A 27,533-nucleotide genomic window follows, 5' to 3' on the forward strand; every position below is an offset into this window, starting at 1 on the left:
TATGAAAGAGTACCAGAGAAAACAGACAAGATGAAAAAAAAGTAAGGAACAAATGAAAGCAGTTGTAAAAACAAATGATGGATATAATAATAAGTAAATCAATTACAGCATACAACTAAGTACTTAAACTAACTTATACTAAATAGTAAATTAACAGAACGTTAGTAATTTAAAGTACTTAAAAACAGTAATCACAGTAAAGGGATTTTGACGAAGGAAAAATCTATTTCTGGGTGATTGGCTCGTGCGCCCTATGAAAGTATCCTTAAATATCATTCTTTCTAGGTAAAATTAGCCTAAATTACCAGAGAAAAACAAAAATTAAGAAAATGTCAGTAAAAACTGACTCGCTCACTCTTAAAAAGAAGTGTCGGTATGATAAAGGGGCGCAGTGTGGAACACTACCACGAGCCAAACACCAATTAGAACTTCCTGTCAGAATCCCCCCAAGAGAGAGCTGATACCAACGGGCGATGCAGCCTCTACTACTACTACTAGAGGACGCCACGGACCAGCAGCGCCCTAGCGGACATCCTTAAATAAAAACAGTTAAATACATCTTGTCCTGCAAGGGGGGGGAAAACAAAACTATAAAAAAGGGGGGGAAAAAAGGGGGGGTTTCATAGGGCGACACGAGCCAATCACCCAGAAATAGATTTTTCCTTCGTCAAAATCCCTTTTCTGGGCTCAGCTCGTGTCGGCCTATGAAAGAGTACCAGAGAAACAGACAAGATGGGAAAAAAGGAACAATGAAAAACAATTAAAAATGATGGATATAATATAAGTAAATCAATTACAGCATACAAATTAAGCACTTAAACTAACTTATTTTAACAGTAAAATAATAAAATGTTAGTAAACTTAAAGTACTTAAATGGTAATTAAAGTAAATTACAAAGATGCATGTAAAATAAGGAAAAAATTGGATTTACTTAACAAAATACAAAATTCCAAAATATATACACCCATGTGTCTACCCTAGCATAAAAATAAGGGGTAGGTACTGAAATCCATCATCAATACAATTATTTCCAAAATATATACAAACACATTGTGACTGAAGTTCATTATTAACATAAAATGGTGAATATATACAAACATATTGTGTCCTACCCTAGCATAAAAATAAGGGTAGGTACACTGAAGTACATTATCAGTACAAATGTGGATGTCCCTAGCAAAAAAAATAAGGGACAAACACTATATGATACAACGGCTAAGGCTATGATGTTGAGTAGCCTGACGATTAGGGTGAGGCATGTTGGTTTATGTAGGTAGAAAGGAGACCTGGATCATACTACTAACTACTAAACAGCATCAGGGGAAACTATGTTTCCCGCTGCTACTGCTGAAAACTTTAAAGATTCCAAGGACTTTAAATAATGCCGTTTAAAGACTGTCGGGGATTTCCATCCAGTATACTTTCTAAGATCCTCAAAATTCATATGTTGGAAATAATTAATTGAGGTTGGCTACTCCCCCTGATATCATGTCTTTTGGAATGACTCAGGGTTGGCTTGTTTAATAAAGTAAAGGATTTGCTGCCTAATACCTTTAACTGATAAGTACCACCTTTTTCTCTCATGAAGAGAGCACCTGAGGGTCTAGAAGAAGTACGAGATAGAAAGGCTCTAAGAGTTGATACTGGGCAGAGAGAAGGATCCTGTGGAAGTGGGATAACCTTCCAAGGGGCCCACCTTGCAAGAGGATCTTCATTTTTGGCTAAAAAGCTACGATCCGGAGCAAGTAGAACTTCTCCTGATGGGAGGAATTCCACATGACCCGACATCCCTGGATAGAGCCGACAGTTCTGAAATTCTAGCTCCTGAGGCTAGGCTTAATAAGAATAATGTTCTTCCTCAGGAGCATTATGAATGTACAAGATGAGTTGTCAGTATCTGGAAGCTAGTTTGAGGACGTCCATTTTCAATAACCATGAAACTGTAGTAGGCCTCTGGGAAGGTCTAAGTCTAGCACAGGCTTTCGGGATAGATGTGAAATAAGATTCAGTCAAATCTATCTGAAAACCTACTTGAAAGATTTCTTCAAAGTGATTTATGAGTGGTAATCGTGCTAGCAGCTAAACCTTTTTCAAATAAGGATCTGAAAAGGATATAGCCAAATTAACTGTCATGGTTGTAGTGTTCGATTCTCTCAAGAAAGATGCTAATTTTTAACAGCTGAGTCATATTGTCTAATGGTTGACTCTCTCTTATCTGATTCTAGGAAGAGAATATTCTGTGGATCAATGCCAGCATCTTTATTAGCCGCAAACTTCATGAAGTCCATAAAGTTAGGGTCTGGAGAGTCCTGAGGAAGCGAACACAGTCCTCATTTGTACTGATTGTGACAGTTTGGGATTGGGGATCCGTTGAGGTCGGAGACCCAATTCAAAGAGAAGGGGATACCAGTTGCTCTTGGGCCAGTCCGGTGCAATCAGAGCTACTATCCCTTTGAAAGACCTTAGTTTGTCTAGGACTTTCAAGAGAAGATTCACTGGAGGAAAAACATAAATTCTCCTCCACTGATTCCAATCCAACGACAGGGCGTCCGTGGCATAAGCCAGAGGGTCCAGGTTGGGGGCCACATAGCAAGGGAGCTTGTGGTTCGCTTGTGAGGCGAAGAGATCCACTTGGAGACCTGGGACTCTCCGGCTTACCCACTGGAATGACCCGACGTCCAGAGACCACTCTGATTCCAGAGGAACTGACCGGGACAGAGCGTCTGCTATCACATTTCTTACTCCTGCCAGGTGAGTGGCAGACAGATGCCATTTGTGTTTGCTTGCCAATGCAAAGATGGCTATCATGACATGGTTCACATGTTTGGATTTGGACCCTCCTCTGTTGATGCAATGAACTACCACTGCACTGTCCAAAACTAGCCTTAGATGAGACTTCTTCGGGGGAAGCAGTCTCTTCAGAGTAAGAAATACTGCCATTGCTTCCAACACGTTTATGTGGAGCTGGCGAAATTGAACTGACCAAGTCCCCTGAACCTGTTTGAACTGAGAGTATCCCCCCCACCCCCCGGACAGGGATGCGTCCGTGTGAATGGTTAGCACTGGGAGGGGATATTGAAGGGTACTTTCTTGGCTAAGTTCTTTACTTTTGACCAAGGCCGTAGTTGGTTGCGAAGGATCTGTGGAATTACTGACAACTTGTCTCGATAGGTTTTGGAGTTTGCTTTTGACCCCGCCAAATTCGATTTATATCTTTCAGCCTTGCTTTCAGGAAGGATATCTGTTACCGAAGCAAACTGAAGAGACCCTAGGATTCTCTCCTGGTTTCTTCTTGACGTTTGTTTGTCATTTGAGGAATTGCCTGACAGATTTTGCTATTTCCTTCCGTTTGGCCACTGGAATTCGATAGATTGTGGGAAGACAAATCCCATTGGATTCCTAGCCACTGAAAACGAGATTCCGGAGTAAGTCTGGATTTCGTTTGTTTATCTGGAACCCCAGATGTTCCAGAAAGTGAACTACCTTTTTGGTAGCTTCGAGACATTCCTCGACTGTTGGTGCCCAGATCAACCAATCGTCGAGGTATGCCGCTACCATTATTCCCTGAGCTCTCAATTGTTGTACAACCACTTCCGCTATCTTTGTGAATACCCTGGGGGCTACATTCAGACCGAAGGGCATCACTTTGAATGAGAATGTCTGGTTCCCTAACCTGAACCCTAGGAATGGGCGGAAGTGTCTGGGCTATAGGGATATGATAGTATGCGTCTGTAAGATCGATGGAGCATGTGACGGCTCCACGCGGCAGTAAGGTCCTTACTTGCGAGAGGGTAAGCATCTTGAAACTTGTCGCAGCGAATGAAAGAGTTTAGCTTTGACAAGTCTAAGATTACCCTTCTTTTGTTGAGCCTTTCTTTGGCACGCTGAATAAGCGCCCTTGAAATTTTAGATGTTTGACTCTCGCAATAGCTCCTTTCTGAAGGAGTTCTTCCGCGTAATCTATCAATTCCTTTGACGGTACCTGATGAAATGATTTGATTGGAGGGGGATCTTTGATCCAACTCCAGCCTAATCCTTTGGACACTATGCTCTGTGCCCAATTGCTGAACCCCCACCTGTGGCGGAAGAGGAACAGCCTCCCTCCTACCGGGGATGCCTCATTGCTGATGGCGGGTTGGCCACCACGCCCTCCTCTGAACTGCTACTCCCCTCGTGCTTCCTTGCGCCACGCTGACGAAAGTAACCTCTCGCCCTACCTCTCGGTTGAGAGTAGCCTTGAGCCTCATAGGCAGGGTTGAAGGCCGGCGAGATAGCGTAGGAAGTGGATGGTTGAGATTGTTGGGGCACCAGGAGGAAAGGTTGGTTCTGTTTAGAGGTGGAAGGTTGTCCCTGTTGGGTAACTGGGACTGCCTGCACAAATTGCTGCTGTGTTGGAGTCTTTTATAAGGCTGGAACCTACTTACCAGCCTTCTTTGGTTTCTTGCCAGCAGTGGGAACGGATTCCTGTTTCCTCTTTGAGGAAATACCCCACCTAGCTCTAAGGCTCTGGTTGAGTCTAGCAGCTTCGTGGTGGACTTCGTTCACTGCGGACTCTGGGAAGAGATCCGCTCCCCACATGCTTGCAGCCAAGAGTCTATTAGGCTCATGCCTGATTGTGCACTCTTGTAGGACATGCTTCCGGCAGTTCCTCCTAGCCTGGAAGAAGTCAAAGGCGTCCGTCAGAACCGTCTGAAACTGAGATTTCGCCAGAATCTTGAACAGCGGTTACCGAAGCGTAGGAAAGGGCAGCCATTTCCAGTGGATGATGAGGGAATTGAGGGACCTGCCAAACCTAGTCCGCGCATCGAACTCTGCCTGGATTAGGGAATCCGGCAGCCTAGGTAACTTTCTCACCGAATGGTCCATGGCGCAGTCCGGCTTGAGTTTACCCAGCGTGAATGTAGCTGGCAGGTTTTCCCACAATTCCCCGAAGGCGGGGAAGAGAGGAGAAGTAGACTCCGCCTCCCTCAACTGTGGAATGGGCTCATCCTTGAGGACTGCCTGAAGAGACTTCTCCACCAATTTCGTGGCGAACGGAAGAGAGGCGTCCTCTCCGTCGCGAAAATAGTGAAGGGACTCTTGAAGGCCTGGAGTCTAGTGTTAGTACATCCCAATCCTCAAGGCAGTGAACCCATTCCCGCTGGGCGTGATCTCTACTGTAAAGAACTGACTCCTTAGAGATTTTGTCTTCTTGTGAGAGCCGTTGGCGTCAGCCTAGCATACCGATGAAAGGCTGCGACAGACCCGGAGGGTAGAACTCGAAGTCCTCAATCCTTCGAGTTCCACACTCCGGGATAGAAATCATTCCGTCCTTGAATGGAGCGTAGGCAGCTACTCTCCATGGGTTCTCCATAGAGAAAGCTGGCAAGGAGTCATAAGGTGGGAGTTGAAGAATCCCCGTGCTAGATGCAGGGGAGACTGGGGGAGGAGCCTGAGCTAGCCCAGATACTCGGTCCTCATTTCTCTCTATTCTATTAGAGAGATCCTGGATTGACTGTCCAGTTTGAGACAGACTGTTTGACAGTTGGGCAAACATCTGCTCGAACCGCGTTCCCAGTGCGGAACAAATTTGGGAGCCTACCAGCACGCCCACCTGTTCCATCACCCCTGCTGAGACAGTAGAGGGATCGCAGGTGCTGTGCTTGCTACCCCTTCCGCATAGCCGGAGTGGAAGCAGCGGAGGCGGGAGAAGGCAGTGACTCGGTGGGAGTGCGAGCCTTCTCCTTCGAAGCCTTGCTCTGGAGCTCTTCGAATGGGAAGAGCCCGGCTTTGCCTTCACCGCATCGGCATAAGAAGTCGACGATTCTTCTTAGCCGAAAGAAGACGAAGACGACTTCCTAGAAGTCGACTTAGACAAGGTCTTCGGTTCTCTCTTTCCCTTCTCCTTAGGAGGTACAGAGAGAGCGGGAGAGCGACTAGGGATCTCAGATCCCGCAAAGCCTTGGAAAGAAGCGGAAGAAGAGGGGACAGGAGAAGATCCAGGAGCGCCCAAGGAAGAGGACCTTGGGCGCCCGACATACTACCTCAACCAACAAATCCTCCCCACCTACCGCCATGGGCTCTAGGTTAAGGTCCAGGGCAAGCGACGTCCGGAACCGACTCCTGTTGAGCTACGACCCCAAACGATTGCTGGAGTTCTTGCTGAATGGAGGCTATCCCAGTGGGGCAGCGGGACGAGGGTGGGGCGACGTAACCCGCGACTTGCCCGCGGGGAAGATCTGGATGGCCAGCTTCCTATCCAAAATGTAGGGCTGGCCCTTGGCGGCGTTTTTCCCAAAGCCGCCCACCCACGCTTTCAGGGTGGCGAGGGCGACTTCCCTCACGCCGCTAGCCTGAAAGAAAGGTGAGATTAGCTGCCAATTGTGGAGGGGTTAACAAACTTACGACTAGAAGTTGTTAGTAAAATCATAAGTAAGTCTATAATGGACTTACCCCATCTCCCAGCTTGACCGACTAGGTCGTAGCATATAGCGCAGGCCTCAGGGTGGCCAGACGATCAACTCGTTGAACGACGTGGCACAAGGGGCGTGGGGACGCACTCGTCATGTCCACAGGGGTCGTAAAGCGTCGCATTACAAGCTGGGACCTGGCAGTTGGTAGCCTGTAAGTGAAAAAGTACATGAGTCACCAAGTAAACACTTACAGTATAACATATGCTCCGCTGGTGCCGGAGCGATAAAGAAAGTTAGATAAAACCAAGAGCCCCAACGCCAAAATACGTGTGGTAACCAGGTTGGAAGATAGGCTATGGCTCCGCCGATGGGGAAGCACAAGAATCAACCAACTAGGAGTGGTGGTAATGGAAACCACGACGGAAAAAAGGCGGGGATGGTTGATAAAATAACAATAATAACACAATTCATTGTAAAATATCTTAGAATTAGGGTATATCCTTAAAATAACAGAAATAAACAACTTCTCTCCACCCGTCTACTAGAAGAGTGCGTAGGTAAGGGTAAGCTCCCCTTCCGGTAACGGCGGAGAGATATAAGGATATAGTAGGCAAGCAACCGACCACTCGTAGTGCCCACCCTGCCCGCTAGCGGAGCCAGTAACCTATAACCAAAGGTGCCCCGGCTGCGACGGAAGGCTCCTTTCGTATCGTAAGGGAGGTGGCTGAGCAACTGGGGAGGGGAGGAGGAAGGTCTCGGCGAAACACGGCGGGAGCGAGAAAAGGGGGAAGGATGGCCTACTCCTCCCCGCCTCACCAACTACCCGCATGGAGACCCGGTACCTCATAGTGGTCGCCCTATACCCCCCGCTGGGAGGACCCCTGGTCACCTCCGAAAGTGTGAGAGAAGGCGATGAGGTTGTCATAACAACCAAGGGGTCCCCCAGCTCCTCCCTATATCGGAGAGGGAGGGAAGGGGCAGGAAAGGTGCAATGGAACACGTGACCGCAAGTGGCCTAGGCCGCCGAGCAACACAACCGTGGTAGGGCCACGTGAACCAAGCTGTACCAATACATGGAACAAGCACCTAGGCTAGCCTAACACCCTAAAAAAAAAAATAAATATACATCGAAAGGTGGAAGAGACACTTTTAGTAAAAGAGAAAGAAGCCCAGGAGGAGGCAGACTGTTCCGAAAAACAGGAGCCTACTCGGAGCCAGCGATAGCCGATGTAGAGCAAGAGCCGGGATGCTGGGCCGGAAATAATGATAATAGCCCTAAATACCAAGCTAGGAGAATGGTAGGAGGGCTGAACTAGCTAAAACTCGATGTAAAACAATGAATGTGATAACGTAAGCCCATAAGTATAAGAAGTCCCAGTATGGAGGACCGGGAATTCTTACGAGGCGGCATGGCCGCCACGAGACAACCGGGGAACCGTATATGACCTATTAAGAGGAAAATACTGGTACCCGGAAGATAAAACTATGGTAAAATGTTACTTATGAGTTACTTAACTTAGCCGTGGCAATAGCAGAGCGTTCCATCGTAGAATTACGAGTAAAATCCAAAAAGAGGCACAAGCACAAGAAATGGCGACTTGTCGCAAGCGCTAAAATTTAAGGATGACCGCTAGGGGCGCTGCTGTCCGTGGCGTCCTCTAGTAGTAGTAGTAGAGGCTGCATCGCCCGTTGGTATCAGCTCTCTCTTGGGGGGATTCTGACAGGAAGTTCTAATGGTGTTTGGCTCGTGGTAGTGTTCCACACTCGCCCCTTTATCATACCGACACTTCTTTTTAAGAGTGAGCGAGTCAGTTTTACTGACATTTTCTTAATTTTGTTTTTCTCTGTAATTTTAGGCTATTTTACCTAGAAAGAATGATATTAAGGATACTTTCATAGGCCGACACGAGCTGAGCCCAGAAAATTACAATGATGCAGTGTAATATAAATAAAAGGAATTTACTTGAAAATATCTACAAAATATACAAACACATTGTGTCCTACCCTAGCATAAAAATAAGGGTAGGTACACTGAAGTACACCATCAGTACAAGTGTGGATGTCCCTAGCAAAAAAATAAGGGACAATCCACTATATGATCGCGGCTAAGGCTAGGATATCCGAGTAGCATGGCGATAGGGTGAGGCATGTTGGATGATGTAGGTAGAAAGGAGACCTGGATCTATACTACGACTACTATACAGTATCAGGGGAAACAATGTTTCCCGCTGCTACTGCTGAAATTTTAAAGATTCCAAGGACTTAAGATAATGACGTTTAAAGACTGTCGGGATTTCATCCAGTATACTTTTTAAGATCCTCAAAGTTCATATGTTGAAAGTAATTAATTGAGGTGGCTACTCCCCTGATATCATGTGCTTTTGGGAATGAATCAGGATTTGCTTGTTTAATGAAGTAAAGGATTTGTTGCCTAATACCTTTACTGACAAAGTACCACCTTTTTCTCTCATGAAGAGAGAACCTGAGGATCTTGATGAAGTACGAGATAGAAAGGCTCTAAGAGTGATACTGGGCAGAGAGAAGGATCCTGGGGAAGTGGATAACTTTCCAAGGGGCCCACCTTGCAAGAGGATCCTCATTTTTGGCTAAAAAGCTACGATCCGGAGCAAGTAGAACTTCTCCTGATGGGAGGGAATTGACCACATGACACCCGCATCCCTGGATAGAGCCGACAGTTCTGAAATTCTAGCTCCTGAAGCTAGGCTTAATAAGAATAATGTCTTTCTCAGGAGCATTATGAATGTACAAGAACGACGTTGTCAGTATCTGAAGCTAGTTTGAGGACATCATTAAGAACCATGAGACTGCAGTAGGCCTTGAGAAGGTCTAAGTCTAGCACAGGCTTTAGGGATAGACGTGAAATAAGATTCAGTCAGATCTATCTGAAAACCTAATTGGAAGATCTTCTTCAAAGCCGATTTATGAGTGGTAATAGTGCTAGCTGCTAAACCTTTTTCAAACAAGGATCTGAAAAAGGATATAGCTAGATTAACTGTCATGGTTGTAGTGTTCGATTCTTTCAGGAAAGATGCTAATTTTTTAACAGCTGAGTCATATTGTCTAATGGTTGACTCTCTCTTATCTGATTCTAGGAAGAGAATATTCTGTGGATCAATATTAGCATCTTTATTAGCCGCAAACTTCATGAAGTCCATAAAGTTAGGGTCTGGAGAATTCCTGAGAAGCGAACACAGTCCTCATTGTGTACTGATTGTGATAGCTTGGGATTGGGGATCCGTTGAGGTCGGAGGCCCAATTCCAGAAGAAGAGGATACCAGTTGCTCTTGGGCCAGTCCGGTGCAATCAGAGCTACTATCCCTTTGAAAGACCTTAGTTTGCTTAGGACTTTCAAGAAGAAGATTCACTGGAGGAAAAACATAAATCTTCCTCCACTGATTCCAATCCAGCGACAGGGCTGTCCGTGGCATAAGCCAGAGGGTCCAGGTTGGGGGCCACATAGCAAGGGAGCTTGTGGTTCGCTTGTGAGGCGAAGAGATCCACTTGGAGACCTGGGACTCTCAGGCTTATCCAACTGGAATGACCCGTCGTCTAGAGACCATTCTGATTCCAGAGGAACTGACCGGGACAGAGCGCTATGCTATCACATTTTCTTACCCCTGCCAGGTGAGTGGCAGACAGATGCCATTTGTGTTTGTTTGCTAGGGCAAAGATGGCTATCATGACATGATTCACATGCTTGGATTTGGACCCTCCTCTGTTGATGCAATGAACTACCACTGCACTGTCCAAAACTAGCCTTAGATGAGACTTCTTCGGGGGAAGCAGTCTCTTCAAGGTAAGAAATACTGCCATTGCTTCCAGAACGTTTATGTGAAGCTGGCGAAATTGAACTGACCAAGTCCCCTGAACCTGTTTGAACTGAGAGTATCCCCCCACCCGGACAGGAGGCATCCGTGTGAATGGTTAACACTGGAAGGGGATATTGAAGGGGTACCTTCTTGGTTAAGTTCTTTACTTTTGACCATGGACGGAGTTGATTGCGGAGGATCTGTGGGATTACTGACACTTGTCTCGAGATTTTGGTGTTTGCTCTCGATCGCCAAATTCTATTTAAATCTTTTAGCCTTGCTTTCAGGAGGATATCTGTTACCGAAAGCAAACTGAAGGGACCCTAGGATTCTCTCCTGGTTTCTCCTTGATGTTTGCTTGCATTTGAGAAATTGCCTGACAGATTTTGCTATTTCCTTCCGTTTGGCCACTGGAATTGACAGATTGTGGGAAGACAAATCCCATTGGATTCCCAGCCACTGAAAACGAGACTCCGGGGTAAGTCTGGATTTCGTTTTGTTTTATCTGGAACCCCAGATGTTCCAGAAAGTGAACTACCTTTTTGGTGGCTTCGAGACATTCCTCGACGGTTGGTGCCCAGATCAACCAATCGTCGAGGTATGCTGCTACCATGATTCCCTGAGTTCTCAATTGCTGTACAACCACTTCTGCTATTTTCGTGAATACCCTGGGGGCTACATTCAGACCGAAGGGCATCACTTTGAATGAGAATGTCTGATTCTAGTCTGAATCCTAGGAATGGGCGGAAGTGCCTGGCTATAGGGATATGATAGTATGCGTCTGTAAGATCGATGGAGCATGTGACGGCTCCACGCGGAAGTAAGGTCCTTACTTGCGAGAGGGTAAGTCATCTTGAACTTGTCGCAACGAATGAAAGAGTTTAGCTTTGACAAGTCTAAGATTACCCTTCTTGTTGTTGAGCCTTTCTTTGGCACGCTGAATAAGCGACCTTGAAATTTTAGATGCTTGACTCTCGCAATAGCTCCTTTCTGAAGGAGTTCCTCCGTCGTAAATCTGTCAATTTCCTCTGATGGTATTTGGTGGAATGATTTGATTGGAGGAGGATCTTTGATCCAACTCCAACCCAATCCTTTGGACACTATGCTCTGTGCCAATTGCTGAACCCCCACCTGTGGCGGAAGAGGAACAGCCTCCCTCCTACCTGGGGAGCCTCATTGTTGATGGGGGGCGGGTTGACCACCACGCCCTCCTCTGAACTGCCTGCTCCTTGTTGCCCTTCCTGCGCCACGCTGGCGAAAGTAACCTCTCGCCCTACCTCTCGGTTGTTTGTAGCCTTGAGCCTCAAATGTAGGGTTGAAGGCCGGCGAGATTGCGTAGGAGGTCGACGGCTGTGATTGAGGAGACAACAGGAGGATGGGCTGGTTCTGTTTCGAACTAGCAGGTTGTCCCTGTTGGGTAACCGGGACGGCCTGCACAAATTGCTGCTGTTGCTGGGTTGTTTTCTGATACGGCTGGAACCTCTTACCAGCTTCTTTGGTTTCTTACCAGCAGTGGGGACGGATTCTTGTTTCCTCTTTGACGAAATACCCCACCTAGCTCTAAGGCTCTGGTTGAGCCTAGGCAGCCTCGTGGTGCACTTCATTAACAGCGGACTCTGGGAAGAGATCCGCTCCCACATGCTAGAAGCCAAGAGTCTATTAGGCTCGTGCCTAATAGTGCACTCCTGCAGAACGTGCTTTTGGCAATTCCTCCTAGCTTGGAAGAAGTCAAAGCATCTGTTAGAACCGTCTGAAACTGGGATTTTGCTAAGATCTTAAACAGCGGTTCCGTCGCTATGAGAGAGCAGCCATTTCCGGTTATTATAAGAGAATTGAGGGACCTGCCAAAACCTGGTTCGCGCGTCGAACTCTGCCTGAATCAGGGAATCAGGCAGCCTTGGCAGCTTCTCGCCGAACTGGTCCATGGCGCAGTCCGGTTTGAGCTTACCAAGCGTGAAACGTAGCTGGCAAGTTCTCCCACAATTCTCCGAAAGCCGGGAAGAGCGGAGAAGTAGACTCCGCCTCCCTTAACTGTGGCATGGGCTCATCCTTGAGGACTGCCTGAAGGGTCTTCTCTACTATTTTCGTGTGGCGAACGGAAGAGAAGCCTCCTCTTCCGTCGCGAAAATAGTAAAAGGACTCTTATAGGCCTGGAGCGTAGTGTTCGTGCACTCCCAGTCTCAAGGCAGTGAACCCATTCCCGCTGGGCATGACCCCTACTGTGTAGAACAGACTCTCTAGAGATCTTGTCTTCCCTAGTAAGAGCCGTTACAGTCAGCCTAGCATAACCCATGAAAGGCTGCGTCAGACCCGGAGGGTAAAACTCGAAGTCCTCAATCCTCCGAGTTCCACACTCCGGGATAGAGATCATCCCATCCTTAAAAGGAGCGTAGGCAGCTACTCTCCATGGATTCTCCATGGAGAAGCTGGCAGAGAGTCGTATGGCGGGAGTTGGAGAATGCCAGTGCTTGGCGCTGGGGAGACTGGAAGAGGGACCTGAGAGAGCCCAGCTACTCGGTCCTCATTCTCTCTAACCCTGTTAGAGAGATCTTGTATGGACTGGCCTGATTGAGACAGAGTGCTCGACAATTGTGCGAACATCTGCTCGAATCTCGTCCCCAGGGCGGTAGACTTGCGAGCCAACCAACTCGCCCACCTGTTGCATCACCACTGCTGAGAAAGCAGTGGGATCAAAGGTGCTAGGTCCTGCTCCTCCCACCGGCGTTGCCGGAGTGGAAGCGGTGGAGGCAGGAGAAGGCATTGGCTCGGCGGGGGTGGGAGCGCGAGCCTTCTCCTTAGAAGCCTTGCTTCTAGAGCTCTTCGAGTGAGAAGAACTCGGCTTACGCTTTCACCGCGTCGGCGTAGGAAGTCGAAGACTTCCTAGCCGAAGAAGACGAAGACGACTTCCTAGAAGTTGTCTTAGCTAGCGTCTTCGGTTCTCTCTGTCCCTTCACCTTTGGGGGTACAGAGAGAGCGGGAGAGCGGGTAGGGATCTCAGATCCCACAAAGCCTTGGAAAGAAGCGCTCGAAGAAGGGACAGGAGAAGATCCAGGAGCACCCAAGGAAAGACCTTGGGCGCCCGACACACCTACCTCAACCAACAAATCCTCTGCCCCTACCGCCATGGGCTCGATGTTTAGGTCCAGGGCAGCGACGTCCGGGACCGACTCCTGGGAAGCTACGACCCCAAAGGATTGCTGGAGATCTTGCTGGATGGAGGCTATAAGAGGGGCTGCGGACAAGGGGTCAACATGCCCAGTTACCTTGACCTTGCCGTCGGGAATAGATTCTGGAGGACGGCCAGCTTCTTATCTAAAATAAAAGGCTGGCCTTTGGCGGCGTTCTTCCCGAAGCCGCCCACCCACGCTTTCAGGGTGGCGAGGGCGACCTCCCTCACACCAGTAGCCTGAAAGAAAGGGCGAGATGAGCTTCTAATGGCGGAACGGGGTTAACAAACTTATGACTAAGAGTTGTTAGTAAAATGATAAGGAAGCCTATAATGGACTTACCCCATCTCCCAGCTGACCGACTAGGTCGTAGCAGATGGCGCAGGCTTCTGGGTGCCAGACGATCATCTCGTTAAATGACGTGGCACAAGGGGCGTGAGACCTGCACTCATCGTGGCCGCAGGGGTCGTATAACGTCGCGTTGCACGCCGGGACCTGACAGTTGGTAGCCTGTAAGTGGAAAGATACATGAGTATCAGGAAAACACTTACAGCCTAACAGTTGCTCCGCTGGTGCCGGAGCGATAAAGTTAGATTAAACCAGAGCCCCGCCATAATACGTGTGGTAACAAGGTTGGTTGAGTGTCCTAGGCTATAGCTCCGCTGATGGCGGGGACACAAAAGGAAACCAACCAGGAGTGGTGGTAATTGGAAACCACGACGGAAAATGGCGGGGATGGTAGATATATAAATAATAAAATTAAACAATTCATCGTAAAATTAGGGTATATCCTTAAAATAACAATAATAACAAACCTTTCCCCACCCGTCTACTAGAAGAGTGCGCGGGTAAGAAGCAAGCTCCCTTCCGGTAGCGGGGGAGAGATGTAAGGATATAGTAGGCAAGCAACCGACCACTAGTAGTGCCCACCCCGCCCGCTGGCGGAGCCAGTAATCTATAACCAAAGGTGCCCCGGCTGCGACGGAAGGCTCCTTTCGTTATAGCGAGGGAAGGTGGCTGAGCAACTGGGGAGGGGGGAGGGGGGAGGAAGGTCTCGGCGTAACACGGCGGAGAGAGAGAGGGGGGGGATGGCCTACTCCTCCCCGCCTCACCGACTACCCGCTCGGAGACCCGGTACCTCATGAGTGGTCGCCCTATACCCCCCGCTGGGAGGAACCCCTGGCCACCTCAGAGAGGGAGAGAGAAGGCGACTGAGGTTGTCATGACAACCAAGGGGTCCCCCAGCCCCTCCCTATACCAGGTAGGGAGGGCAGGGGCAGGGTAAGGTGCGATGGAACACGTGACCCAAGTGGCCTAGGCCGCGAGCAACACAACCGTGGAAGGGCCACGTGAACCAGGCTGTACCAATACAAGGAACATGCACCTAGGCTAGCCTAACACCCTAAATATAATATATATACATCGAAAAGATGGAAAAGACACTTTTAGTAAAAGAGAAAGAAGCCCAGGAGGAGGCAGACTGTTCCAAGAAACAGAAGCCTACTCGGAGCCAGCGATAGCCGATGAAGAGCAAGAGCCGGGATGCTGGGCAGGAATAATAATAGCCCTAAATACCAAACTAAGAGAGATGGTAGGGGGGCTAAACTAGCTAAAACTCGATGTAAAAGACAATGAACGTAACATAGTAAGCCCATAAGTATAAGAAGTCCCAGTATGGAGGACCGGGAATTCTTAACGAGGCAGCATGGCGCCACCACGAGACAACCGGGAAACCGTATATGACCTATTAGAGGAAAATACTGGTACCCGGAAGATAAAAATGTGGTAAAACATTACTTATGAGTTACTTAACTTAGCCGTTGCAATTGCAGAGCGTTCCATGGTGAAGAATAGGATAAATCCCGAAAATAGCACAGCACAGAAAAATAATGCGTCCTGACGCTAGCGCTAATAATTAAGGATGTCCGCTAGGGGCGCTGCTGTCCGTGGCGTCCTCTAGTAGTAGTAGTAGCGGCTGCATCGCCCGTTGGTATCAGCTCTCTCTTAAGGGGATTCTGATTGGAAGTTCTAATTGGTGAATGTCTCGTGGTAGTGATTCCCACTCGCCCCTATTACCATACCGACACTTCTTTTTAAGAGTGAGCGAGTCAGTTTTACTGACATTTTCTTAATTTTGTTTTTCTCTGGTAATTTTAGATTAATTTTACCTAGAAAGAATGATATTAAGGATCCTTTCATAGGCCGACACGAGCTGAGCCCAGAAATAATAATAATAATAATAATTAATCCTAGAATGTTGAAGCAAGTATCATATTGAGGTTGGTACTTGACATAAAATAATCAAGTCTTCCACAGGATTAGTACATAAACTGAATAATGTACATGAAAAGATTTACCTGATGTGCAAACATATAAGTCTGTCATCACCAGCATCATAGCAAGAGGTGTCCACTGAGCAACCTGTCCAACAGTTATAGGACCAACAACATTTTCAGCTGATGCATCTCCATGATGCAATAATTCTGTCCATACCCTAAGAAAAGAGAAAAAAATTTGATAATTATTTAAATATAGTATATATATTTTTACATGTTACAAGTAAAACAATATTAATTATAGTTAAGAATAGTATGACATTGTAGCTAAAATTACTAGTGTTCCAATAATGCTGATATCCTTATCATTTTAATTACCACTGTCTAAGCTGTATTTTATACACAGGCATCAATGTGGCAAACATGGACAATAAGTTTTCATGCTTTACTCCAATACTTTTGAAGGAAATGGACTTATTCAGTGAAAATTTATATAAATTTTACTTACTGAGGTGGAAGGGTCAAGAAATCAGAGTGAGTCTTATGAATGATAGCAACTAACTCTACAGCCATACTTTCTACATGGCTAAAATTTCCTCGCTTTCTCATTGCATCTCCTAAAACTTCTAATACAAACAAATCATCACTAGAGTATAGTATCCGTTTAAGTTTTTCATTGTAGCATTCATCCTGAGAAAAGAACAAAGTGGTTAAGAGTTAATTCATCCATGGACAGGTAAAAATCTCTTTTACACAAGAGTACATATATGACATTTGTATATGTGCTCGTAACCTCTTGAAAGAATAAAGAAATAAGGAACATGTGCATATGGCTTTTATTTGCTTAAATAACATTACTTAGCAGATAAAATTTCTAATTCACATTCACTTAGTGCAACTGCAGATGAAATGTTTAATTCATATTTACCAGCTTGAGTACCTGCAGATAAAATGTAAAATTCATATTTAATAGCTGTGAGTAACTGAACATTAAAATAAAAATGTAACTGAACTGGTAACTTAAAAAAATATTACTCAAATCAAAATTTTTTGTAATACAAACCCTTTATTTAAAAATAGCCTGCATTCAAGGACTTTAGGAATCCTAGATCTCCCATTCTCAGTACAAAAAAAGGAGACTCTGCTGTTCCACATATGTATCATAGAAGCTGGCTTCCAGGCTGGAGAGCGCGCCTCACTTCTCATATAGTCTGGGCTAGGACTGTGTGACCAGCAAAGCTGGGAAGCCTGACACTTGATACAAATAACAGGTTTTTATTTAAAATTTGTTTTTGTTTTTGTAAACCTCTGTTACACAGCAAACCCATTAGCTAAATAAGCTGCAGTTGCAGTTTACACAAGAGGAATGAATCCTTGCTGAATAAGATCCCTAGAATTAGCTGACTGAAATCAAATATCCAAATTCAGGCTCACAGGATTGTGATTAGCAAAGGCATCCAAAATTCTAAAATGAAGAGAGAGGCATACTGTAAATAACCTCCAAAAAGACACTAAACTAAAGATGTGTAATTGCAAGTTCATTGCATTACTTTTAAAAAAAAGAGTTTTGACAAATACAAAACTTATCTTTGGTAGCAGCTGTCAGTCCTCAAAGAAGTTACCTTTATGGGCCAACCGGAGCTTCACTAAGACAGGTTTACCAATATCAAGATTTCTCTCATAGCCCCGACCTCAGCTGGAATTGTGCCACTGCTGTTGGTACACTGATGGTAATACAAATGGGCCCAAGGAAGGAAGGCTCTTTCTCCAAGCTACCTTGGCAACCAACTGCTCGCCAGTTCTGTGGAAGAAACTTATACTAAAGATTTGCAGGCCTGTTGTCATGGAAAATGGGTGGGTTTTAGGACTTAAGTGTCCACCAAAAATGGATTTTTCTTCCATCAAAACCTGTTCTTCGAGTGTAGTAACTGCTTGTCCTTAAAGGAGCAAGCAAAAGAAACTGACTGGTGATGATATGGCTTAGCACCTCAAGAATGAATCCCAACTGTCCAAATGAAACAATCCCTGGTAAAAGCTACTTGAGGGATCATTTCTCTTCTGTTCATAGTTCCCATGAGGAATTAACTGCAAATAGAGATAAAAGAATCTGTAGCTGGATAACTACTCTGCCCTGGCAATTTCTGAGAAATACCACAGCACCTGAGCTGTGAGGATTTAACAACACATAAAGAAAGATAAAGAACCCTTATGTATGTTAAACGTATGGCAATGAAGTGCTAACGCAACCATGATGGGATGGAATGCAGATAACTGCTCCATCCGACCAATCTCTCAAGAGGCACCAAAGCATTAGAGGAATCCAATGCTTTTTGCTAGGAGACCTCTAGGGTCTAGACTTACCACACCACCTACTGAGACAGCACAGTCAAACCTCTTCAATCTCATGGCAGTCATGTACCAGCTACACAAAATGCCTGTTCATGTGAGGCAAGTCTTATCCCAGTGAATCAGGTAAACATGTAACTGGACTGCCACTTATAGGTTTCACAAGCACCCGGTTTTGGTGGTCCCTCAAACTAACCAGTCATCTGGGTAGCCACCAGAAGAATTACATCTTGCCTGAGCTCTCAGACAACTTTTGTTGCCAATCCTGTAAACATCCTCAGGGCAATGCTCAAACCAAAGGCCCTGACCCACTATCCATACATCTTTCCCTATATGAGACACTGTGAAGGGACAGAGGGGAACAGTGATAGGAATGTGCCAGTATGCATTTTCATGTAGACAGTCACAGTCAAAATCAAACATGGATTGAGTGAACCTGCTTGGGCAATAGTTGTCATCTGGAGCATCCAGCACATGTGCTAATTCAGCCTTGATAGGTGAAGGTTCACCCGCTGAATGTGAAGGTTCACCCTCCATTCAGAGGAGTCCTTTGGGGCAGTGAAGAAGTCTGGTGAAGGAACATACTTACTTTTGGATAGTTTTGTATACATGCTTCTTCAATGAGGGCTCCAGTTGCTGCAAAAACTCTCTAGAGGGGGAGGTTGCAACTGATGCCATAACAAACTACTTGATGCTGTGTACCTAAGGAGACAACTTGCACTATATGTGGTGCAGCAAAAGTCAACCCCTGACCTGTTGGGTTCTACCTCCTTCCTTGCCATTAACAGGGATTCCAGGAGCCACCTTCCCTTTCCTTCAGTAGACATGCCTCTGCCTGTCACGAATGAGCTGTAGTTGTTGTTGCTCTTCTTCTATTACTGGTAAGATCCTTATGGACAACTGGAGATATATATGACTCAGAATACCAGGGCTTCTTGGGTTTTGGGGGAGTGAAACTTTTGGCAACATTGTTTCCTAGGTTCCAACATACCCAACAGGGTATGCACAGTACAGTTTTGTTTATGGGCTCATCCTATGAGCTCTTTCATAACATCTTTATAATAAAATAAGGTTTTCTTTATACTTACCATGTAATTACATGGCTAAGAGTTCCACTTATACAGCAGCTTGAATTCAAAATTTCACAGGTAACGCTTCAAACCATTGTGTATGCAACCATCACACCCACTAGCGGGAGAATAGGAACGACGGTAAACATAAATCTCACTTTGTTCATGCCTTAGGTCCATCAGCGGGGAGGAGGGTGGGCTCCAATTCTGTAATTACTTGCTAAGTTATAAAATAAAACCTTATTTTACTATAAAAATATTTTTATTTAAGTAACTTACCAAGTAATCACATAGCTGACTCCCACATTCACAGGAGGTGGAAGACATGGAGATATTACACTCCAAAATATTAAGTTATGCAACAAATTGAAATAGAAAATTGCTAGCATTGAATACAATGCTTGTCATTCCTCATCAATTATGAGAGCTACTGTGATGCTGCCTCTGGTTGGTGCTCATCTTAACCTGTAGTGGTGCAGCAGCATAGCCAAATGTCACCTACTACCTAAGTGGGAGCTTTACAGCAAAGTTCATGTCTGAATGCTGGTCAAGCATGATAGGTGCCTGCCCTTGCCCTTGTCCTGGGGGCAGCACCTAATAAAAACAATCATCCAATATTGTTGCCTACACTGAAGTAAATCCACAAACCATCTAGAGAGTGGTGGGTGCTTTAGGTGCATTGCACCCCCTGACTCTGCACAACTTGACACCATATTACAAGATGAAGAGATGATAGGAAAAAATCCTATGGTTCCTTCACTTATACCAAGCCATTTACTAGATATGGTCTGAATACTTTTAACCTTCATAAAATTATTTAGAAACTAATAATGATTACATTCCCAGTAGTTTGAAGGCAGAATGGATGTGCAAGGCATAAAATATAGTAAACTACAGGGATAGAGGTTACTCTGACTTCCTTGGCTTCGCTTATAAGAAGGCAAACTGCTCTCCTAATTCTGAGTGTGCCTCAAGGTGTGCCACTGTATGAAACTGATCTTGCCATACTGCTATAAGCAAAGGATGGTTCTCTAAAAACTCCAAATGGACAGGGACCTCCCTATTCTCTCAGAGAGCTGGAGAGTATTTAGACGTTCTAAGAATGATCTGGTGTCAGTCTGTAGCAGGTGCCAAAACCACTGTATGCCAGTTATTATGAGCTTGGGACTGGTGGGCGCTCGTGGGAGCTAGCGGCAGCTCAACGAAAGAGATGGCGCCTGGCTGTAACCAATGCCAAAGGAATAAGGTGCTAGGTGAGCTGGATGTCAACTCATGGCTCTATAGCTGGTGTCCGACAGAGTTTACACCTATATGTAGCCGTCAACCAGGGAACTGGGTATCAGACAAGCTAGATGATCGAGGCAATGAAAGCACTAACTCTGGAAGCCAAACTTTAGCAGGCTTCAGGCGAGTTAGACACTATGAGTTCTGGTTTCACTCCTAAGAAAGTGAAACACAGTGGGCTATTATACTTCCAGTAGAATGATGCTGAATGGAAGTAATGGGCAATTTGAGCCTGAAAGCTAAATAAAAGGCTGAATCTCACTAGTATGTCTTAGTTGAAGCCAGAGGCTACTAGGAAGGGTGTCTTCCAAGTAAGAACATCAAGAAGAGGAACTCAGGGGAAGAATCAAGGGACATGGACATAGTACAGTGGTACCTCGAGATACGAAAGGCTCAACTTACGAAAAACTCGAGATATGAAAGCTAATACAAAAAATTTTACGGCTCTACATACGAAAATTGCTCAAGATACGAAAGGCTGTTGCTGTAAAGTCCGAGATTCGCCCAGACCACCGATAACAATTTTGAAACTCGCATGCCGCCAGCTGAGTAGACTCGCCACCATCCTCCTGCTCTCCCTTTGGTTCCTGATGCTAGTCACTGCCATGAGATCCTTCTCTCCTATTGGTCAGCATCCCTCCCATCATGCATCTACTACAGAGCAGCGTGCTTCTTCGGCCACTGCACGGCATCATCTGTATCGTACGGACGAGGTATTTGTTCGTTCTAACGATTTCATTTATTAACGTAAATTTGTTAGTGATTTCGTTGTAGTAGTATACTTTATCTTGTTGTGTAAGAACTTTACTCCATACTTATACGTACTACATAACATAATTACGTACAGTATATACGTAGTCATGGGTCCCAAGAAACTTGAAATTCACGGAAAGAAGAGGATGCTCTCTTTGGAAACGAAGATGGAGATTATCAAGAAGTATGAAGCTGGTATGCGATTGAGTGTGATCGCCAAGGAATACGATTGAAATCTGTCGACAATAGGCATCATCCTTAAGCAGAAGGATGCCATCAAAGCAGCTACACCTTCCAAGGGCGTCACTATTTTGTCCAGCAAGAGGACCCATGTGCACGACGAGATGGAAATGATTCTTCTTGTCTGGATAAAAGACAAAGGAATCGCTGGCGATACGATAACGGAGACGGCAATCTGCCACAAGGTTCCCAGCGCTATTTTCGGCGATTTGGTTGCCCAGGCCGAAGACGACGGAGGAAAAAGGACATCAACACCAACCCCAGACTTCAAGGCTTCGCATGGGTGGTTCGAGAAATTCCCTAAACGGACTGGCATCCATTTGGTGGTGCGGCATGGGGAGGCTGCCAGCTCGGACACGAAAGCGGCCGAAGCCTTTAAAAAGACTTTCGACGAGATGATGACCAAGGAAGGCTACAGTTCTCAGCAAGTCTTCAACTGTGATGAGACTGGCCTTTTTTGGAAAAAAATGCCTCGTCGGACGTACATCACGCAGGAAGAGAAGCTACCGGGCATGAGCCTATGAAAGACAGGCTTATGCTCGCACTTTGTTCGAACGCCAGTGGGGATTGCAAGGTGAAGCCCCTACTGGTCTATCATTCCGAGACTCCTCAAGCCTTCAAGGCCCACAAAGTGCTTAAGGAGAAGCTTCCAGTGATGTGGAGGGCTAATGCGAAAGCCTGGGTAACGAGGCTTTTGTTCACCGAGTGGGTAAATCTGTGTTTCGGCCCGACAGTGAAGAAATTCTTGGAAGAGAAGCGCCTCCCTCTGAAATGCCTGCTGGTGTTGGACAATGCCCCTGCTCACCCTCCTGGCCTCGAGGAAGATATCCTAGCGAAGTATTCCTTCATCAAGGTTCTTTATCTTCCGCCTAACACCACCCCTCTCCTCCAGCCCATGGACCAGCAAGTGATATCGAACTTTAAGAAGCTGTACACGAAACATCTTTTCAAGAGATGTTTCGACATCACCGATACCACAAACCTCACCTTGACGAGATCGTTGCACTCGCCAAGTCCATGGGGCTGTCGTCGACGAGGACGACATCAACGACCTTCTCGAGGAGCACCAAGAGGAGCTTACGACGGATGACCTGAAGGAGTTGGAGGCCATGCAACATAACGTCGTTCAAGAAGAGTTCTCTAGCAGCGGCGAGGAGGAGGAGGACGACCCTATGACAACGGCAGAAATTAAGGATGTTCTAGCTGCTTTTCATAAAGTGTAATCATTTGTAGAAAAAAAAGACACCCCGAAAAGTCTTACACAGGTCGTATGCTTGCGCAGTTCGATGATGCTTGCCTGAGTCGTTTCAGGAACATTGTGAAAAGTAGGCAGAAGCAATCTTCCTTGGATAGTTATTTTTTAAAGAGGCCTTTAGTACTAGCAGGAGTAGGCAAAAAGGAAGAACCAAGTGATACTAAAAAACAGAAAGTTGAAAGTGGTGATGAAGCTGAAACTAAAAAAAAAAAAAAAAAAAAAAAAAAAAAAAAAACTTACGTAAAGTATAAAAAAGTAAAAAAAAAAAAATTTTTAAATAAAAAAAAAGAAATTTTTTATTTTTATTTTAGTTTTTTGTAAAGTTAAGTGTTACAGTTTTGTTAATGTGTTTCGTGAAGTTTAGTTTATGTATGTTTTCCTTAATATGATATTGTTATGATACAATAAAGTTTCATACACACTTACCTGGCAGATATATACATAGCTATCGACTCCGTCGTCCCCGACAGAAATTCAAATTTCGCGGCACTCGCTACAGGTAGGTCAGGTGATCTACCGCCCTGCTCTGGGTGGCAGGATTAGGAACCATTCCCGTTTTCTAATCAGATTCTCTCTTCCACCTGTCTCCTGCGGGGAGGCTGGGTGGGTCTTCAATCGTATATATCTGCCAGGTAAGTATGTATGAAACTTTATTGTATCATAACAATATCATTTTCATACATTCAACTTACCTGTCAGATATATACATAGCTGATTGACACCCTTTGGTGGAGGGCAAGAGACCGCTAACTTACTGACTAGACAGGTAAACAACATATGTTGTAGGTATAAATAGACCTTGGTTCCTACCTTATTAGATGGAAGACTTCGTGGCTACTGCCCAGGAGCCTGCTTCACCTCAAGAGCCTTAGCGAGATAGTGATCTGTGGCCAAGAGTTCTTGCTGGTCTGTCGATGGGGTCTTATCCACTTACTCGACAGAACCTAACTGGCATTTGTCAAGGGGTGCTAATCCGCTTATATGACAACACGCCTTCTTTAAGGAGCACACAACCGATCCCGATCACCCGATCCTAACCCGTGTTAGTTCTAAGATTGTTAAGAGTCATCCCCAAACTCTTAGCAAACAACCACAAACTCGAAAATCATACATACAAAATCAAACAAAAATTTTGTACCCCTCTAATAGTCAGCTGTCACTCGATTTCCTAATGAAGAGAAGTGAAGGCCGCCAGTGCGACATCTGACACTCCCATGCACAGGAAACACAAGAACACATCCGACAAGAGGGTTACGTACACATATTTAAGGATCGGTGCTCTCTCCTTTACCCAGAACCGTCTGTGCTGACACAAACGGACCTAGAGAAAAACATTTCTCATACGTTACTCGCACATCTTTTAAATAATGAGATGCAAATACTGAGTTGCATCTCCAATAGGTTGCTTCCAAAATTTTTAAGTGACATATTTCTCTGGAACGCAATTGATGTCGCGATTGCCCTTACCTCATGAGCTCTTACTCTTAATAGATTAAAAGAGTCATCTGGGCAGTTCTTATGAGCCTCGGTAATTACACTTCTAACAAAGAAGGCCAAAGCATTTTTAGACATAGGTCTCTTGGGGTCTTTCACCGAGCACCATAGACCATGTTGTGAGCCTCCCAACCGCTTCTTTCTGTCCAGATAGAATTTCAGTGCTCTAACTGGACAAAGTGATCTTTCTATTTCTCTGCCTACTAGGCTAGTAAGTCCTTTTACCTCGAAACTCCTAGGCCAGGGATTCGAAGGGTTCTCGTTTTTGGCAAGAAAAAGAGTCTGGAATGAACAAATCGCAGAATCTTCTTTGAAGCCAACTCGTGACTTAAGAGCGTGCAACTCACTGACCCTTTTAGCCGTAGCCAGAGATAGCAGAAATATACACTTTCTGGTGATATCCCGGAATGAAGCCGTATGAGGTGGTTCGAACTTTTCCGAGGACAGAAATTTCAGAACCACATCTAAGTTCCAGCTCGGAATCCTAGGTTCTACTGACTTCGACGTTTCAAAGGAGCGGATGAGATCGTGCAAATCTTTATTATTCGTCAAATCTAAGCCCCTGTTTCTAAAGACTGACGAAAGCATACTTCTGTATCCTTTAATTGTTGGTACAGAGAGATGTGACTTTTCCCTCAGGAAAAGAAGGAAATCCACAATTTCGGTTACAGAGGTATTGGAAGAGGACAGCTTCTTCGACCTGCACCAGTTTCTGAAAACTTCCCACTTCGATTGGTACACTCGCCTAGTAGATGATCTGCGGGCTCTAGCAATTGCGCTTGCCGCCTTGCGAGAAAACCCTCTCGCTCTGACAAGTCTTTCGATAGTCGAAAGGCAGTCAGAGCAAGAGCGGGTAGATTTTGATGGTACCTCTCGAAGTGGGGTTGTTTGAGCAGATCTATCCTGTTTGGAAGAGATCTGGGGAAGTCCACTGTCCACTCCATCACCTCCGTAAAACAAATTCGGGATGGCCAATATGGGGCTATCAGAGTCATTCTGGTTCCCTTCGAGGCCACAAACCTTCTGACTACTTCCCCCAGAATCTTGAATGGGGGAAAAGCGTACACATCTAGCCCTGACCAGTCCAGGAGAAAGGCGTCTATTGCATAAGCCCTGGGATCTTCTACCAGGGCGCAAAATGTATCTATCCTTTTGGAGAGAAACGTGGCGAATAGATCTATCTGCGGTTTCCCCCAAAGATACCAAAGGGTCTGACAGACTTCCGAGTGGAGGGTCCATTCTGTAGGAAGGACCTGGAACCTCCTCCTCAGTCTGTCTGCTCTCACGTTCCTCTCCCCTTGAACAAATCTCGTTAGAAGAACCACGTTCCTTTGATTTGCCCAAATCAGCAGATCTCTTGCCAGTTCGTATAGGGTGAGAGAGTGAGTTCCTCCTTGTTTCTTGACATAAGCCAGAGCGGTCGTATTGTCGGAGTTTATCTGTATTACTTTGTCTCTGACTATCTGCTCGAAGCTCCTTAGCGCGAGGTGAATCGCAAAGAGCTCCTTGCAATTTATGTGCCATGACACCTGCTCTTCCGACCAGGTGCCTGACACTTCTTTGGACCCTAAAGTCGCACCCCAACCTGTCTCCGACGCGTCTGAGAACAATGTCAGGTTTGGGTTCTGTACTTCTAAGGATACTCCTTTGTTTTCTTCTAAGGGGGTCAACCACCACCTTAATTGTTGCTTTACTTCTAATGAGATTGGAAACATGTCCGAGAGCTGTCCTGTCTTCCAACTCCAACTGCTTCTCAGGAAGAACTGAAGCGGACGGAGATGTAGTCTTCCTAGAGGAAAGAACTGTTCGAGCGAGGAAAGGGTCCCCAGAAGGCTCTTAAAAAACCCATTTGCCCTCGCTGAAGTACGCTCTTTCTCTAAGAAATTCAATACTGTGGCACAGCCTTTCCTTACTCTCTCTTGAGAAGGAAATACTCGAAAACCCCGAGAATCCATCTGAATCCCCAGATAGACTACGTTCTGGCTGGGGACCATCTGAGATTTCTCGAGGTTCACAATTAATCCTATGTCTTTGTCAATTCCAGGATTGTTGACAGGTCCTCCAGACACTGCTTTTGAGACCTGGCCCTGATGAGCCAGTCGTCCAGGTATAGGGAGACTTTTATCCCTTTCATGTGAAGGTGTTTTGACACATTTTTCATCAAGTCTGTAAAGACTTGGGGAGCCGTAGAAGAAAGGCCGAAACACAGGGCCCTGAACTGATAGATCCTTCCCTCGAACATGAAACGAAGGCTACTTCCTCGACGAATGGTGAATCGGGACGTGGAAATATGCGTCTTGAAGATCTAGGGACGCCATCCAATCTCCTTTTGACGGAGAGCTGCAAGTACTGAGGCAGACTTTTTCCATGCTGAACTTCTGTTGTTGTACGAATTTGTTCAGCGAACTCACATCCAGTACCGGTCTCCATCCCCCCGAGGCTTTCGCTACGAGAAACAAGCGATTGTAAAACCCCGGGGAGCTTTGATCCAGTACCAGCTCTATTGCTCTTTTGTCCCACATCTGTTCCACCATTTGACGAAGAGTATCCATCAGAACAGGGTCCCTGTATCTGGCTGACAGTTCCCTCGGTGATGTTGTCAAGGGGAGCCTGTCCTTGAATGGGATATAATAACCCTTCTTGATTATTGACATTGACCAAGGATCGGATCCTATGTCTTCCCATGCTCCCGCAAAGAACTGTAACCTGGCTCCTACAGGTGTCTGGAGGAAAGATTTCTCATTTTCCCTTCTTAAAGGGACGGAAGGCAGATCTTCCCCTTTTTTCCGTTGACTTTCTTCTGACGATGGATCTAGCCTGAGGGCCTCCTCGAAAGGGCTGCTGTTGTTGAGCTGGCCTAGAGGCTTTCTTTTCCTCACTGGCCACAGGTGGTCTATTTTTCCTTGAGGATTGCCTTAAAAGATCTTGAGTGGCTTTCTCAGTTAGCAAATGGGTAATGTCTCTCACCAACTGAGAAGGAAATAAATGTTCAGAGAGAGGCGCATACAGCAAAGCGGATCTCTGCGAAGGCGAGACAGCCTTAGTGAGAAAGGCACTATGAACCGCTCTCTTCTTTAGTATTCCCGCACCGAAGAGGGAGCACACTTCCGCCAATCCATCTTGAACCACCTTATCGATGCATGTAAGGATGCTATGTAAGGTTTCAGGGTTTAGTTGTTCTTTTTCATGGGACTTCTTAGCAATAACCCCAAGGGACCAATCTAGGAAGTTAAATACTTCTAAGGTATGAAAAAGTCCCTTGAGGAGATGGTCCATTTCCGAAAGACCCCATGTTGCTTTCGCTGAATTTAAGGCATGTCTCCTCGACGAGTCTACGAGACTGGAGAAGTCTGATTCAGCTGAAACGGGCAGAGACAATCCCATATTTTCTCCCGTTTCGTACCATATGCCTCTCCTACCCCTTA

General features: G+C 45.8%; 1 protein-coding gene across 1 annotated transcript in view; it reads right to left on the minus strand.

The window, feature by feature from the left end:
• Positions 1-27,533, minus strand: part of LOC135197854 (spatacsin-like) — a 443,463-nt gene that overhangs the window by 176,129 nt on the left and 239,801 nt on the right. The window contains 2 exon segments of the mRNA XM_064225036.1: positions 15,748-15,884; positions 16,175-16,356. Coding sequence (XP_064081106.1) covers positions 15,748-15,884; positions 16,175-16,356 — 319 coding nt within the window.

This window comes from Macrobrachium nipponense, chromosome 21 (genome assembly GCF_015104395.2).
Source record: "Macrobrachium nipponense isolate FS-2020 chromosome 21, ASM1510439v2, whole genome shotgun sequence".
Taxonomy (NCBI): Eukaryota; Metazoa; Arthropoda; class Malacostraca; order Decapoda; family Palaemonidae; genus Macrobrachium; species Macrobrachium nipponense.